The 16,460-nt window shown below is 35.8% G+C and overlaps 1 protein-coding gene across 1 annotated transcript in view; it reads right to left on the bottom strand.

Annotated features, from left to right (window-relative positions):
* Nucleotides 1-16,460, bottom strand: part of LOC128640822 (vitellogenin-A2-like) — a 51,591-nt gene that overhangs the window by 8,441 nt on the left and 26,690 nt on the right. Inside the window, 14 exon segments of the mRNA XM_053693246.1 lie at nucleotides 57-192; nucleotides 649-821; nucleotides 912-1,137; nucleotides 1,309-1,453; nucleotides 1,747-1,932; nucleotides 2,051-2,144; nucleotides 2,228-2,417; nucleotides 2,505-2,624; nucleotides 2,710-2,811; nucleotides 12,352-12,476; nucleotides 12,981-13,078; nucleotides 13,187-13,410; nucleotides 13,913-14,131; nucleotides 14,477-14,602. Of these exon segments, the coding sequence (XP_053549221.1) occupies nucleotides 57-192; nucleotides 649-821; nucleotides 912-1,137; nucleotides 1,309-1,453; nucleotides 1,747-1,932; nucleotides 2,051-2,144; nucleotides 2,228-2,417; nucleotides 2,505-2,624; nucleotides 2,710-2,811; nucleotides 12,352-12,476; nucleotides 12,981-13,078; nucleotides 13,187-13,410; nucleotides 13,913-14,131; nucleotides 14,477-14,602 (2,164 nt within the window).

Raw genomic sequence — 16,460 nt, 5'->3', positions numbered from 1 at the left:
TTATCTAGTTATATTATGTATGAAAGTAGTTGAATTTATAACATTGCTTATTCTACCTTGCAAAGACTCCATAATTACATGTGGTGCTTCTGAGAACATATTCCATGTTGGTGCTTGCAGGACTTCTTGCTGCATATGATGACCAACAGGGATGGACACTGGGATTTTCATACCTCGGTAATACATTGTAAACTGCAATTGTAATAAGTAGTAAACACATGTGAAAAAAAAAATATTATAATAACTAAACTATGATGAATGCCATAAAAAATAATTTCAATTGTGTGTGTATATACAGTATATATATATATATATATATATATATCAAAATAACAAGAGTAGAACAATGATACTTTTTTATTGGACTAACTATACATTTATAAGATGACAAGCTTTCGAAACAGTGTCTTCCTTTTTTAAGTCTGAAGCAATACTGACCAATCTGATAGAATTTACAGATTATATCTTACTAACGGTCTAGAATTATGATGTTTTTGCTGTTGCTTTTGTTGTTTTCTGTCTTGTCTCTTCCTCTGACATAAGCTTCCATTTCTGGACTGTATATATAGAAATAATAGTATATAAAAACATACTTCTCCCAAAAGTTAACAATTGGTCCAAAGTCAAATTGTTCACAAATTCACTTACCATAAACTCATTATCTAATCCAAGAATTCTTTTCAGTCTTATTTGGACTTCTGAGTTTTCAAGCTGTTCATCTTCATTTTCTTCTACTTTTACCAGGGCATTGATCTTAGAAGCAGCTTTTGGTCCAGTTGTGATTTCAAGCTGCAGTTTTTCAATTGGTGCATCAGTGTGAGCTGTGTAACATACACAATCAAAATCTTACATAACTTCTTGATTCATATATTTATGACAAGCAACTTAATTTCTGTTGAGTAGCACTGTACCTGGTTTCATTGTGACTTTGAATTCATGTTCTCCAACAGCCTGATAAAGAGGAAAATTTCTGAGAAATGCAGCATTTTGTTGTTTAGCATCAAAGCATATTTGGAAGCCAAAATTTCTAGCTTTAACACAATAATGATATGATGCAATACATCTTTGTCAAGACTGGTGTTGTACTACTTCTGCAGAATAGGCATATTTCTTGGATACAATTTCTGAGGACACATCCTACAAAGGATAACAAGTAAAGAAATGTTATTCAGATAAACTAGAAGCAAGTGTGACCCTTTCTATGAGCCATATAAGAATACCAATATAGATAGAAAGATAGACAGATAGATAGATATGAAGTATAATCATTAAAACACTGATTTTATCATATACTTTTTTGTTCATTACCATCATGCTAGCTCCTTCTGCTGAAGCTTTTCCTGTCTCAAAGTGTTTCTTCTGAATGTCTGGCTCTGCTCCTCTTGGCAAAATTGGTGTCTTTTTGGCTGTGTCTAGTTCTTCCACATTTCTTGTCATAGCAAATGTCTGAACCCTAAGGAGGGTATTGAAATATAACAAAACCTTAGAAACAAAAATCTGTATTTCTCTGGTTGTAACTTAAACCTATAATTGTGCTGCTCAAAGCAAGAGTACAGTTAGCTATGCATAAATGTTCCTGTAAAGGAAACCCTAAATTCTTTACATTTAGCCTTTCCATGATAAAAATAAAATTACTTAGAAATTAATAAAGAAAATAGTGATGTAATTGAAAGACTGTTGTTAAATTGTGTTATATGATTTTAATATTTGATAGCTATTTGGAATAGTCGATTTAATCTCAATTACCTTACTACAACAAGGTCATCTTCTTGCTGGCTTGGTGATGTTTCAATTTTAAAAATGTTCTCTTTCATATCAAAACTAGCAGACAATTTTGCAGGTAGATTTGTACGTAGCCTGGCATGGAATTCAAGACCACTCTGAATCAAGTGGGTATTCACTCCCATAGTTGCCACTGCATGCACTAATACACTGCAAGAGAAATTAACATCATTTAGATTTACAATCAATTATGCATTTAGAATTAAAAATAAAATAAAAAAGAGCATTCCTAAAATTCATATAATGCAAAAAATATGACTTTTGTTACCTTGGGTTTAAATCAGTGCGAAGTTGCACTTGAGATTCCAAGAGCTGTGAAACATTAAAACCCGAAGATGGAGTTGGAGTAACCTTTACATCATCTGAACAAAAAAATGTACATTAATAAGTAATCATGAGAAATTAACAAGAACATTGTCACTAAATATTAAACATCATGACTTACTTGAGATGGCTGCATGGACAACACCGCAAGTATATAAGCTAAACTCTGCAGGAAAACCAACAGATGTGGGAACAATGTGTCGAACTTCTGTGGCAAGCAATGCATGGGCCCATTGTCCAGCAAACCCTCCAAGTAGCTTGTTCATCACATTCTTGACAAGTGTTTGTCTTTCAGCTGGCTCATTGAGTGCCTAGAACATACAGTAAAAAATGTTTTAAGATAAAAAAAAAATGCGATGATGCCAACAATTACACAAAGTAGACGTATTTCTGGATACCTGTATAATGGTTTGAATGACTTCTTTGTTTACTTTAGAGAAAGAAAGTTCTTGACCATTTATCTTGATATAGCCAGACAGAAGAAGATCTTGGGAAGGCAGTTCTTTCCTTCGCAATAGCTATTAAAAAAAAAAAAGAAGATTATTCACACCATTAAAGATACATTCTATGGGGAGAAAAAAAAGTATAAAACATAATTCTCACTGTTTTCACAGTCTGCATCATCTTCTTGCGCATTGGGTACTCCGAAAAGGGAACGTTCTGTTTTCTGAGCATTTCCTCTAGTCCTTCTCCTCTGATCCCAATCTACAGAAAAACATTATAATGATGTTTATATATGGGGGCTGATTTGCTAAAGTGCGGACGGACATGATATGTTGTAGCATACCATGTCCGCCGCACATCGATAAATGACAAAAGCATACGCTGTCAACATTTGTCATTGCACAAGCAGTTCTGGCGAACTGCTTGTGCAATGATGCTCCCGGGAAGATTCACAGCCAATCGGCCACTAACAGGGGCTGCCAATCAGCCCGATCATATAAGATTGGGCGGATTGAAGACCGCAGCCTCAGAGGCAGCGGTTAAGTTATGGAGCAGCGGTCTTAAGACAGCTGCTTCCTAACTACTGTTTCCGGTGAGCCTGAAGGCTCGCGTCGAAACAGGGGCATCAAAGTCCATTCAGAGCTTGATAATTCGGCCCCTAAGAGTGTAATTGCATAACACACCAATTATAATGAGTTATCACAATATTTTAAGGGTTTTTTTTTACCTCCAACTTCAATCCCTTTTATTTTCTATGGCCTAGATTTAGAGTTCGGCGGTAGCCGTCAAAACCAGCGTTAGAGGCTCCTAACGCTGGTTTTGGCCGCCCGCTGGTATTTGGAGTCAGTGATTAAAGGGTCTAACGCTCACTTTTCAGCCGCGACTTTTCCATACCGCAGATCCCCCTACGCCATTTGCGTAGCCTATCTTTTCAATGGGATCTTCCTAACGCCGGTATTTAGAGTCGTTTCTGCAGTGAGCGTTAGAGCTCTAACGACAAGATTCCAGCCGCCTGAAAATAGCAGGAGTTAAGAGCTTTCTGGCTAACGCCGGTTTATAAAGCTCTTAACTACTGTACCCTAAAGTACACTAACACCCATAAACTACCTATGTACCCCTAAACCGAGGTCCCCCCACATCGCCGCCACTCGATTACAATTTTTAACCCCTAATCTGCCGACCGCCACCTACGTTATACTTATGTACCCCTAATCTGCTGCCCCTAACACCGCCGACCCCTGTATTATATTTATTAACCCCTAACCTGCCCCCCACAACGTCGCCGCAAGCTACTTAAAATAATTAACCCCTAATCTTCCGACCGCAAATCGCCGCCACCTACGTTATCCCTATGTACCCCTAATCTGCTACCCCTAACATCGCCGACCCCTATGTTATATTTATTAACCCCTAATCTGCCCCCCTCAACGTCGCCGACACCTACCTACACTTATTAACCCCTAATCTGCCGACCGGAGCTCACCGCTATTCTAATAAATGTATTAACCCCTAAAGCTAAGTCTAACCCTAACACTAACACCCCCCTAAGTTAAATATAATTTTTATCTAACGAAATAAATTAACTCTTATTAAATAAATAATTCCTATTTAAAGCTAAATACTTACCTGTAAAATACATCCTAATATAGCTACAATATAAATTATAATTATATTATAGCTATTTTAGGATTAATATTTATTTTACAGGCAACTTTGTAATTATTTTAACCAGGTACAATAGCTATTAAATAGTTAAGAACTATTTAATAGTTACCTAGTTAAAATAATAACAAATTTACCTGTAAAATAAATCCTAACCTAAGATATAATTAAACCTAACACTACCCTATCAATAAAATAATAAAATAAACTACCTACAATTACCTACAATTAACCTAACACTACACTATCAATAAATTAATTAAACACAATTGCTACAAATAAATACAATTAAATAAACTATCTAAAGTACAAAAAATAAAAAAGAACTAAGTTACAGAAAATAATAACATATTTACAAACATAAGAAAAATATTACAACAATTTTAAACTAATTACACCTACTCTAAGCCCCCTAATAAAATAACAAAGCCCCCCAAAATAAAAAATTCCCTACCCTATTCTAAAATACAAATATTACAAGCTCTTTTACCTTACCAGCCCTGAACAGGGCCCTTTGCGGGGCATGCCCCAATAATTTCAGCTCTTTTGCCTGTAAAAAAAAACATACAATACCCCCCCCCCAACATTACAACCCACCACCCACATACCCCTAATCTAACCCAAACCCCCCTTAAATAAACCTAACACTAATCCCCTGAAGATCTTCCTACCTTGTCTTCACCATACCAGGTTCACCGATCCGTCCTGGCTCCAAGATCTTCATCCAACCCAAGCGGGGGTTGGCGATCCATAATCCGGTGCTCCAAAGTCTTCCTCCTATCCGGCAAGAAGAGGACATCCGGACCGGCAAACATCTTCTCCAAGCGGCATCTTCTATCTTCTTCCATCCGATGACGACCGGCTCCATCTTGAAGACCTCCAGCGCGGATCCATCCTCTTCTTCCGACGACTAGACGACGAATGACGGTTCCTTTAAGGGACGTCATCCAAGATGGCGTCCCTCGAATTCCGATTGGCTGATAGGATTCTATCAGCCAATCGGAATTAAGGTAGGAATTTTCTGATTGGCTGATGGAATCAGCCAATCAGAATATAGTTCAATCCGATTGGCTGATCCAATCAGCCAATCAGATTGAGCTCGCATTCTATTGGCTGTTCCGATCAGCCAATAGAATGCGAGCTCAATCTGATTGGCTGATTGGATCAGCCAATCGGATTGAACTATATTCTGATTGGCTGATTCCATCAGCCAATCAGAAAATTCCTACCTTAATTCCGATTGGCTGATAGAATCCTATCAGCCAATCGGAATTCGAGGGACGCCATCTTGGATGACGTCCCTTAAAGGAACCGTCATTCGTCGTCTAGTCGTCGGAAGAAGAGGATGGATCCGCGCTGGAGGTCTTCAAGATGGAGCCGGTCGTCATCGGATGGAAGAAGATAGAAGATGCCGCTTGGAGAAGATGTTTGCCGGTCCGGATGTCCTCTTCTTGCCGGATAGGAGGAAGACTTTGGAGCACCGGATTATGGATCGCCAACCCCCGCTTGGGTTGGATGAAGATCTTGGAGCCAGGACGGATCGGTGAACCTGGTATGGTGAAGACAAGGTAGGAAGATCTTCAGGGGATTAGTGTTAGGTTTATTTAAGGGGGGTTTGGGTTAGATTAGGGGTATGTGGGTGGTGGGTTGTAATGTTGGGGGGGGTATTGTATGTTTTTTTTTACAGGCAAAAGAGCTGAAATTCTTGGGGCATGCCCCGCAAAGGGCCCTGTTCAGGGCTGGTAAGGTAAAAGAGCTTGTAATATTTGTATTTTAGAATAGGGTAGGGAATTTTTTATTTTGGGGGGCTTTGTTATTTTATTAGGGGGCTTAGAGTAGGTGTAATTAGTTTAAAATTGTTGTAATATTTTTCTTATGTTTGTAAATATTTTATTATTTTCTGTAACTTAGTTCTTTTTTATTTTTTGTACTTTAGATAGTTTATTTAATTGTATTTATTTGTAGCAATTGTGTTTAATTAATTTATTGATAGTGTAGTGTTAGGTTAATTGTAGGTAATTGTAGGTAGTTTATTTAATTATTTTATTGATAGGGTAGTGTTAGGTTTAATTATATCTTAGGTTAGGATTTATTTTACAGGTAAATTTGTTATTATTTTAACTAGGTAACTATTAAATAGTTCTTAACTATTTAATAGCTATTGTACCTGGTTAAAATAATTACAAAGTTGCCTGTAAAATAAATATTAATCCTAAAATAGCTATAATATAATTATAATTTAAATTGTAGCTATATTAGGATTTATTTTACAGGTAAGTATTTAGCTTTAAATAGGAATCATTTATTTAATAAGAGTTAATTTATTTCGTTAGATAAAAATTATATTTAACTTAGGGGGGTGTTAGTGTTAGGGTTAGACTTAGCTTTAGGGGTTAATACATTTATTAGAATAGCGGTGAGCTCCGGTCGGCAGATTAGGGGTTAATAATTGAAGGTAGGTGTCGGCGATGTTAGGGAGGGCAGATTAGGGGTTAATACTATTTATGATAGGGTTAGTGAGGCGGATTAGGGGTTAATAACTTTATTATAGTAGCGCTCAGGTCCGCTCGGCAGATTAGGGGTTAATAAGTGTAAGCAGGTGTCGGCGACGTTGTGGGGGGCAGATTAGGGGTTAATAAATATAACATAGGGGTCGGCGATGTTAGGGCAGCAGATTAGGGGTACATAGGAATAACGTAGGTGGCAGCGGTTTACGGAGCGGCAGATTAGGGGTTAAAAGTGTAATGCAGGGGTCAGCGATAGCGGGGGCGGCAGATTAGGGGTTAATAAGTGTAAGGTTAGGGGTGTTTAGACTCGGGGTACATGTTAGAGTGTTAGGTGCAGACGTAGGAAGTGTTTCCCCATAGGAAACAATGGGGCTGCGTTAAGAGCTGAACGCTGCTTTTTTGCAGGTGTTAGGTTTTTTTTCAGCTCAAACTGCCCCATTGTTTCCTATGGGAGAATCGTGCACGAGCACGTTTTTGATGCCGGCCGCGTCCGTAAGCAACTCTGGTATCGAGAGTTGCATTTGCGGTAAATATGCTCTACGCTCCTTTTTTGGAGCCTAACGCAGCATTTGTTTGAACTCTCGATACCAGAGTTAAATTTATGGTGCGGCCAGAAAAAAACCCGCGGAGCGTTAACAGCCCTTTTACCGCCGAACTCCAAATCTAGGCCTATATGTTTTCCCTGATTAAATAATTTAATAAATAAACTTATTTATTTTTCACACATTTCTACTAATTGGGTTTTATGCCAAGTTTGATTAAATTACATAAATATAATGTACACTTTACATTTATTTTTCTCTCATTTTACTAATAATAATGGGGACTTTTCAATCATTTTTTTTCTCTCACTCTCTCTCTCTCTCCCTCTTTATCTTCGCTAGCTCCTAGTTTTCTGTTGATTTATTATTTTTCTATTTATTTATTTATTTATTTATTTATTCTAAAAATGGAAAAAGTGTAAATGGCATGAATAAATGCAGAACTAATTTGTGCTAATTTATTATTGTGTTTTCTATAGTTTGTCAATAATCTCTCTTGGTGCTTAAAAAAAAAAAAAAAAAGATCCATAGTTTGGCAACTGAAATGTTGTTTTTGTATTCAGTCAGATTTTTGATAATGTACACCATCATATATTGGTCCTTATTCATGGAAGTGGGAGTTTATTTAAAGGGACATAATACTCATATGCTAAATCACTTGAAACTGATGCAGTATAACTAAAAAGCAGGACAGGAAAATATCACCTGAGCATCTCTATGTAAAAAAGGAAGATATTTTACCTCACAATCTCCTCAGCTCACCAGAGTAAGTTCTGTGTAAAAAGTTATACTCAGCTGCTTCCAGCTGCAGGTAAAAAAAAAAAAAAAAAAAAATATGGGGGTCTGTATTCTTATACATAAAAAATTGAATTTTCAATTAAAGGAACAATTAAAAGATAAAGCGGGGAGATATATAGGAATAAAAGGTACCCTTCAGGGGGAAAAAGTGACAATATTTAATGTGTACGCCCCAAATATCAAGCAGAATGTTTTTTTTAAGAAACTGTCTAACCTTATATTGGATTTTCAAGAGGGAGTTACTATATTGGGGGGAGATTTCAATGTGATATTAGAACCAAAATTAGATAATTCAAAAGGAAAAGCCTCTATTTCCCAATTATTTTGTATCACAAGTTAATAAGAGCTTAGCCCAGATGGCCCTGCAAGATGCATGGAGATTGTTCCATCCAGATCAAAGAGATTATACCTTTTTTTCACACCCACACCTGTCTTATTCAAGACTTGACTACTTTTGTTTAGATTTAAAAGGACTTACAAAGACACAGGAAATGCAGATCCTCCCAATGACATGGTCAGATCACACACCAGTAAGATTAAAATTAAAATTGGGAACTCAGGAGGGAAAACAGTACAGCTGGAGACTAGATGATTCTATACTGAGTACATTAGAAGACAGAGACAGGATAGCAAGATCAATAGAAGAATTTTGTAATATTAATTATACAGAGGAGATCTCAATATCAGTCCTCTGGGACGCACATAAATGCGTCTTGAGGGGCGAGCTAATTAAATTAAAGGCAGTACAGACTAGGCTAAGAGAAAATAAGTACCTAGAGACTCTGAAAAGGATCCATATTTTAGAGAAGAGACATAAGCAAAACCCTGATAACAAAAATACCCTAGAGGAACTAGGGAAAGAAAGGAGGACTATACAGGAATATTGGTCCAGTATAAATAAAAAGAAAGCAATATGGTTAAAACGTAAATATTATACGAAAGGAGATAAAAATGGAAGGCTTCTGGCTAGAGCCATTAAGAAAAAAGAAATAAGTAATGGCATTTATAAAATAAAGGATGAGAATAAAAACTTCTGTAAGAATCAAAAAGAGATTAGCACACAATTTGAAAACTTTTATAAATCTTTATATAACATAGACCCACAAGTGAGGGAGGAAACAGAGTGGAGAATTTATACAAGTAATCTTAGACTAAATAAAGTAACAGAGCTTGAAAATCAAAAATTAGAGGAACCTATAAGCCTTCAAGAAATTTATGAGTCTATCGAGAGCCTATCAGAAGTCAAAGCTCCAGGCCCGGATGGGTATACGGCCCTGTATTATAAAAGTTATAAAGAAATCCTGTCTCCATTTTTACTGAAACTGTATAACTCAATAGATGAAGGATATAAGTTTTCCACAGAGATGCAGGAGGCTAGTATTATTGTGATCCCCAAAGCAGATAAGAGTAAGGAGGAAGTGAAAAATTACAGACCTATTTCACTCTTAAACGTAGACTTAAAAATATATGCAAAGATTATGGCTAATCGATTAAAAAACATTATGGAACGAATTATACATCTGGACCAAGTGGGCTTCGTCCAGAATAGAGAAGCCAGAGATAATATTATTAAGAATATACATCTACTAGAATATACCCAATTGAAAAAAATCCCATCAGTGTTCATCTCGGTCGATGCTGAAAAAACATTTGACCGAGTTAGGTGGTCATTTCTGGAAGATACACTAAGACTGTTTAATTTTAACCAGACTACGATTAAGAGAATAATGGCATTATACTCAAAACCAACAGCAAGGATAAAAATAAATGGGCAATCTTCTAATAGATTTGAGATATATAATGGGACAAGACAAGGGTGCCCACTATCACCAACATTATTTACATTAACTATAGAAGTATTAGCAGCCCGCATTAGACAAAATAAATCTATAATAGCGATTAAGCTAGGAGACAACGAATATAAAACATCTTTATTCGCAGATGATATCCTCCTGTCCCTGTCTGATCCTGAGACATCAATTGTAGCTTTGATGAAAGAACTCAAGGTATTTTGGACCATGTCTAACTTTCTAGCCAATATGAATAAGTCTGAGATAATGTATGTGGAAATAGATGATAATTTACAAGAAAAGTTATCTAGGATCTCATCCTTTAAAAGGACGGAAATATTGAAATATCTAGGAATTTTCTTGTCTAAATCTCTGGGTAAAATGTTTGATCTTAACTATATAAGCCTTAAAAAAACTATAACAAATGATCTACTATCTTGGTATCCTAAAATAATTTCATGGCTGGGAAGAATAAATATTATTCAGATGAATGTTTTACCAAGATTCTTGTACTTATTGCAAGCTCTGCCTATTCCTCTACCTCCCAAATATATGGAAGAAGTTCAAAAAATGATTAATAATTATGTTTGGGGTAAAATTCACCCTAGGATAGCCATAGGGACTATGCTAGGGATAAGACAAGCAGGAGGTTTGGGCCTCCCTAACCTAGCCAAATATAGACAGGCATCTATGTTGCAAAGGGTAACAGAGTGGCATACTAAAAAGGATTCTAAAATCTGGGTGAAAATAGAAGGAGACCTTTTAGACAGGAAAGAGATTAGCAATCAATGCTGGTTAAAACCAAGAGATAGATCTATAAGGATAGAAAATTATAGTATTCTGAAAGCAAACTTTAAAATTTGGGATAAGCTGATCCGGAAAAAAGAGGAGATTTCATGAATTCCATCCCCATTACTAGCCTTAGTAGAGAACAATGCATTTTTAGCAGGCCATTTTAAAGGGGACGATAAGGATAATAAATATCGAATAATAGACCTAACCGAAGAGGGGAAAATAATGACCCAGAAAGATCTACAGTCTAAAGGATGCTCTGAAGTAACTGATTGCTTTAAGTATTCACAATTTTGTCATTATGTATTAAATAATAAGGAAAAAGATAAGATACTTAGGCCATTAACAAAATTGGAGATGCTGTGTAATTCTAGGGTAAATATTAAACATGTCCTTTCTAAGGCATATGGTATATTACAGGATAGTATAGATCTCCTCCCCCCTTATGTCAAGAATTGGCAAATAGAACTAAATATGGATATTGACCCCAAGACATGGGCAAATATATTCCAGTGCACAGCCAAATCTTCCATATCAGCTAGAATGTTAGAACAAAACTTAAAGATCTTAACAAGATGGTATCTTACACCAACTAGAATTAAATAAATCTACCCACATACTCAGGATAATTGTTGGAGAATCTGTGGAGAAAGGTGCACACTATCCCATATTTTGTGGTTTTGCCCAAGAATTAAGCATTTTTGGACTAACATATTACAAGTAATAGACAGTAAGGAAGATAGGAAGAAACTGAATAATTTTCTCACAGCAATATTAAATAACCTGGACTTCAAAGGTAGCAACCCTAGAAGATATTTATACCAAATAGTTCTTAATAGCGCAAAAAGTTTAATATTAAGTAAATGGAAGACAGTAGAAATCCCCACAAAAGAAGATTGGATTAACAAAGTTAATGAAAATTTGTTGAATTAGGAATATTTTTATTTATATAATAATAATTGTGAAATTCCCAAGGAAGCAAAGGCTATCTGGGAAAAATTAATAAGGGACTCTCCATCTCTCTTGGAGTGATAGGCAAAGGGATGAGAATATTCATGGCATGTTTTTTTTATACTTTTTTGTTTTTGTCTCTCTCTTTTTTTTTTCTCTTCTCTTCTATTTTTTTTTTTTATAGTAGATAGGTGATCCAATACATTATTTGCTGGCAAGTGTATTTGCTTTTGTATGTGTTTTTAAAACAAATAAAAAATTAAAAAAAAAAAAATATGAAGAAATGAACTGCAGCCAATCAGCATCAGCAGTGCTGCGGTCATGAACTCTTTTACTGTGATCTCATGAGATTTGACTTAACTCTCATGAGATTTCATAGTAAGCTTCCTTTGACCTGAATAGGGAAATAATATGAGAGTGCACGAGGCTCATCCCCTTAGCTGTCCCAGGACAGACATACTAATATGCTGCTTAGAAATCCTTTGCAATGGGATGTGGCTACTGAGGAACTTTTGAGGTAAAATATCTTTCTTTTTTACAACGAGATGTTCAGGTTATATTTTCTAGTCAGCTTTTTACAGCTATACTGCATCACTTTCAAGTGTTTAAACATTTGGGTATTATGGCCCTTTAAATTCATGCACATTCCAATGTGTGTGTGTGGGGGGTGGGGGCTGAAAAACAGCACAGAAATACTGTAGTTACATTTGATTTTGAAGAATAGCCTGGGGTCTGCACCAAAGGCAATTTATAATTTACCTCTATATCATCTGTTTCTTCTCCCACAACATATCCTCTGATTTTAGCGAGAATGAACATAGGGGACATGGTATTTGCACTATTCATAATGTAGACTTTGGCAGCAGCACCAGCCATTAGAGAATCTTTGAGAAGACACCATAAATATTTATGAAACAGTAGATATAGTAGATTAATGCAAAACAAATATGCTTCACTATACATGAGGAACCGTGATCCACTAAGCAGATCAGTAAATAAATTATTATTTGTAATGATTTGTATAAACATCCATGATATCTCAGCCAAGGAATAAAATAATGACTAACATACAAATACATCCTATTAGCAAACACACAAAAAAATATATAAAAAGGATAAAAAAGGACAAAATATAAGTAGATCAGTCCATTACATAGAAAGATTTAAAAAATGCACACTAGCTTGCTTCAGAGTGTATTTGAGGGCTAAATTAGCTAATTATATTTACACAAGGCTGGATAAAATAGCTCAGTAAATTATATTTACACAAGGCTGGATAAAATAGCTCAGTACATTTTTTATCTACATGAAGTAAAACATAATAGCTCCAAATGAAAGATTTTAAACCATGTAAAGATAACTAGGAATGTTTTAATGTACCTACTTACCTTTGAAATGATCTACTCGATAAACTTTGCTGTATCAGAATCCTAATTTGTCAATAGCTGGATTCATTATCTTAAGGGCAACACTGCGAGCTGCAGCCCTAAATGTTAAACAGATATCATAAATATAAAAGTTTATAACAATAAGTATTTCTTATATGTAAAATCTGATTGGAATGAAAAACAACCATTGTTACTCTTGTACTTACAGGGGTTCAAGATGTGGCACTCTGCTCCTGGACAAGGCCTTTATTTGGTTGTATATAAAACTTGCAAGTTGTAAATTTAGTTTGCTTTCCTTTACCACCACATTGGCAATGGTTGTTACTAAAGCCAGACCTGGCTTAGTCTCAAACAATGCCAAAGATGCCATCTGTCGGACTTCTGTACGTGCATTGCGGTTCATGAAGACCTGGAGTAGGATTTCTTGCACCTAAGATAGTAAGAAAACAATATGGCACCAATATATTAATAGGGGATATTTAATTCAAATATTCTTTTTGCGCTCCTATCACTCTGCACAAAACTTGATTCCTTCCACCTCTCTTACTACCTCCTCACATTGCCACCTACAGGAAGTTTCTATAACTGCACTTATTTTCTGGAATGCTATACCTCAACCCACTTCCCCCAGACTTTCAGAGCTTCATGTGTTGCCTGAAACACTAATGTTAAGGAATACATACCACATACACTGAGTTCTCTAATTTCTCACCTTAGATCCCTCTCCATATCTTATAAACCCCTCATTTCTCCTTTTAGCATGTAAACTGAAAAGCCCACCAGTCCTGTACACCGCCTTCAACCAACCGGGGCCATATCAAATGATCGTCTACCCATTCCTCATTTTGTATCTGATTTTTGCTAGTTTTCCAATGGCAACATCACTGAAGAAAATGTTACTACTCGTAACTCTACAAATAAATATCACTTACTTTTCGTTGGTCTTGTTGGGCAATGTTTCTCAGGGCCATGACAGCATCAGTCTGAATCCTGACTGGGAGCTGGGAAGCAGTGGAGGAAAAGCCGGGCAAGAACTTCTGGATCCATTTGATACTTTGAGGTTGCCCTGCATTACCCAAAGCCTTAAGTGCCAGGGAGATATCCTCTTCATGTACCTTGCTGTGGGCCTCAGCCACTAAATCATGCAGGGGCTAAAATAGAAAGAAATAAGGTTTATAAACCAACAAGGACAACATTGATTCACAGATTCCCAAAAATATGCAGACAGTAGGGCAGAAAATTTTTCTATACAAATGAAAAATACCTTAGCTGGAATTAATAACTATCACAAGTCTAACACAACAGATTCATTATATTTTCCTTCTGCCAGCTAGCCACTGTAATTAATGTTTTCAAAAATATTTTCCAAGTTATTAAATCCAAGTTATCAATTATAATCAGTTAAAACAGTCAAATGTGTGTTCTAGAAAGCACAGCTGGATTACTTTTTTAAGGATTGGCCTTGTCTTTGTTACACAACATCAACAAATACTCACCTCTAAAGCTGCCTCTGGACAGCCACTCAGATGTTCACAGTACTTATTCACCATGGAGCCATAAGCAAGGATTGCAGCTTTGTACAATTGACGATATTTCTGTATCTTTGGATCTTTTACCAACTCCTACAACACCAAAACAAATAGTTAATAGATGTTCTACAAAGAAAATGTTTGTAAAAGCACACATTGGGCCCCACATACAAAGCAGATGTGGACGAGGTTCCCAACTTCAGAACTTGTCCACCCAGTTTCGCAGTGAATTGGCAGCTTACACTGTATGTCTGCTGCCCATATGTACCTTTACATACTCAACTGAGTGTGTAATGCCACCCCCTTCTCTCGTGTGACTAATCATGTGAGAGAAGGGCCTGTCAATCAACCAAAATTAAATCCCAAATCTCTGAAACAGATAAGCGCAAACAGACTCAAGTGTAGGTAGATACAACAAACGCACCCCACTCTCTGAATTGTACTTACAAAATTGTAATTTATTCAGGCAGTTTGTTAACACAACATATGATATCCAAGGCAGTTAAAGCATAAATCTTTGCAAATGAAAATTTCGGAGCCAAAAGTGTCCGTTTTAGGTTAATGTCCGTTGTAGTGACTTCAGATGAAAAAACGCTGTGTTAGAAAGCATCAGTGTAAAAGCCGATGTCGTCACTGGAGCAAAGTACGGATCCTCATGTAGTCCAAAAAGCCATATGATTGTCAAGGAGGCCTTTAGGAAACACTGGGGCATATTAAAATCAGATAGTATGTTAGCATCATCATTATCAGAACATCCACAAATCACCTTTAGGAAGGGTAGAAACTTGAGAAATCTGTTAGCCCCTAGTAAATAAAAAGCAGTGAAAGGAGATAAAACAACAGTGAATAAGAGCAATTGGCTAAGTTTGAAAGAAGGCACATATAAATGTGGTAAACAAAACTGTGGAATGTGCAAACATGTAAATAAAGATCCCAACTTCATAAATAGTGATAAATCTCGTAATTTTAAGATTCAATGCCGTTGCACTTGCGATTTTACTCATGTTGTATATTTATTAACTTGTGGGTGTGGTCTTATGTATGTGGGTCGCACGAAAAGGAAGATCAGACGTAGAGTGTCAGAACATCTCAATAATATTATAAATGAGATGGATAAGCACAGTGTTCCTCTTCACTTTAGAGACACTCATGGTGGAGACCCCAGAACACTCAAGGTGCAGGTCATTGACTGGATTTCCCCCTCCATCCCTAACAGATTACTTACATTACGCAAACGTGAGACATTCTGGATACAGAAGTTGAACTGTCTATGTCCAGGTGGTCTCAATGTTGATTTAGATTTAGCAGCCTTCATGTAAGTTTCCCAATTTATAGCCTTTAGTTTAGGATAGGGTCCTTTAGTGTACAGTGTTTCAGAGATTGTTTGGATAGGTGTACTTATGTACACATGTATGTTTATATATGTGTGTGTACATCTCTCTCTATATATACATTTGTGTATGTATATATGTATGTGACAAAGAATCAATTAATCTATTTATTTATGATATATCTTTATTCTGAATGTTTTGGACATTTTAAATATTTTTAAGATTTTTAAGATTTTAAATTAAATGATCTGAAGAATTTGAATATTTTTATGTCCTGAATATTTAAATAATATTTAAATAATATTTAAATATTATAATACTTAAATATTTTTAAATCAGTGTTAGTATGTATCTTACTGGTATAACTTATGGGTGCTAATAATCATTATAGAGCAGATAGGATACAATGGCTGTTCCCTTACACATTGTTTTAGGTTTTGATCTATGCACAATATACACCTTATCATTAATGGCTATAAAAACATTTGTGAAAATATATTGGTTTTTAAATCTATTAGTGATAGTCTTTTGTGGTCTATTAATTTATATTTTTCGGTAAAATTTAGTAACTACATTTTTAACAGTACACTATTATATGTTTTTAATAGTATAAAATTAAA

The sequence above is a fragment of the Bombina bombina genome, chromosome 10 (assembly GCF_027579735.1).
Source record: "Bombina bombina isolate aBomBom1 chromosome 10, aBomBom1.pri, whole genome shotgun sequence".
In the NCBI taxonomy this organism is placed as follows: Eukaryota; Metazoa; Chordata; class Amphibia; order Anura; family Bombinatoridae; genus Bombina; species Bombina bombina.
The sequence above is the reverse complement of the archived record's forward strand: the minus strand, read 5'-3'. Positions and strand labels throughout refer to the sequence as shown.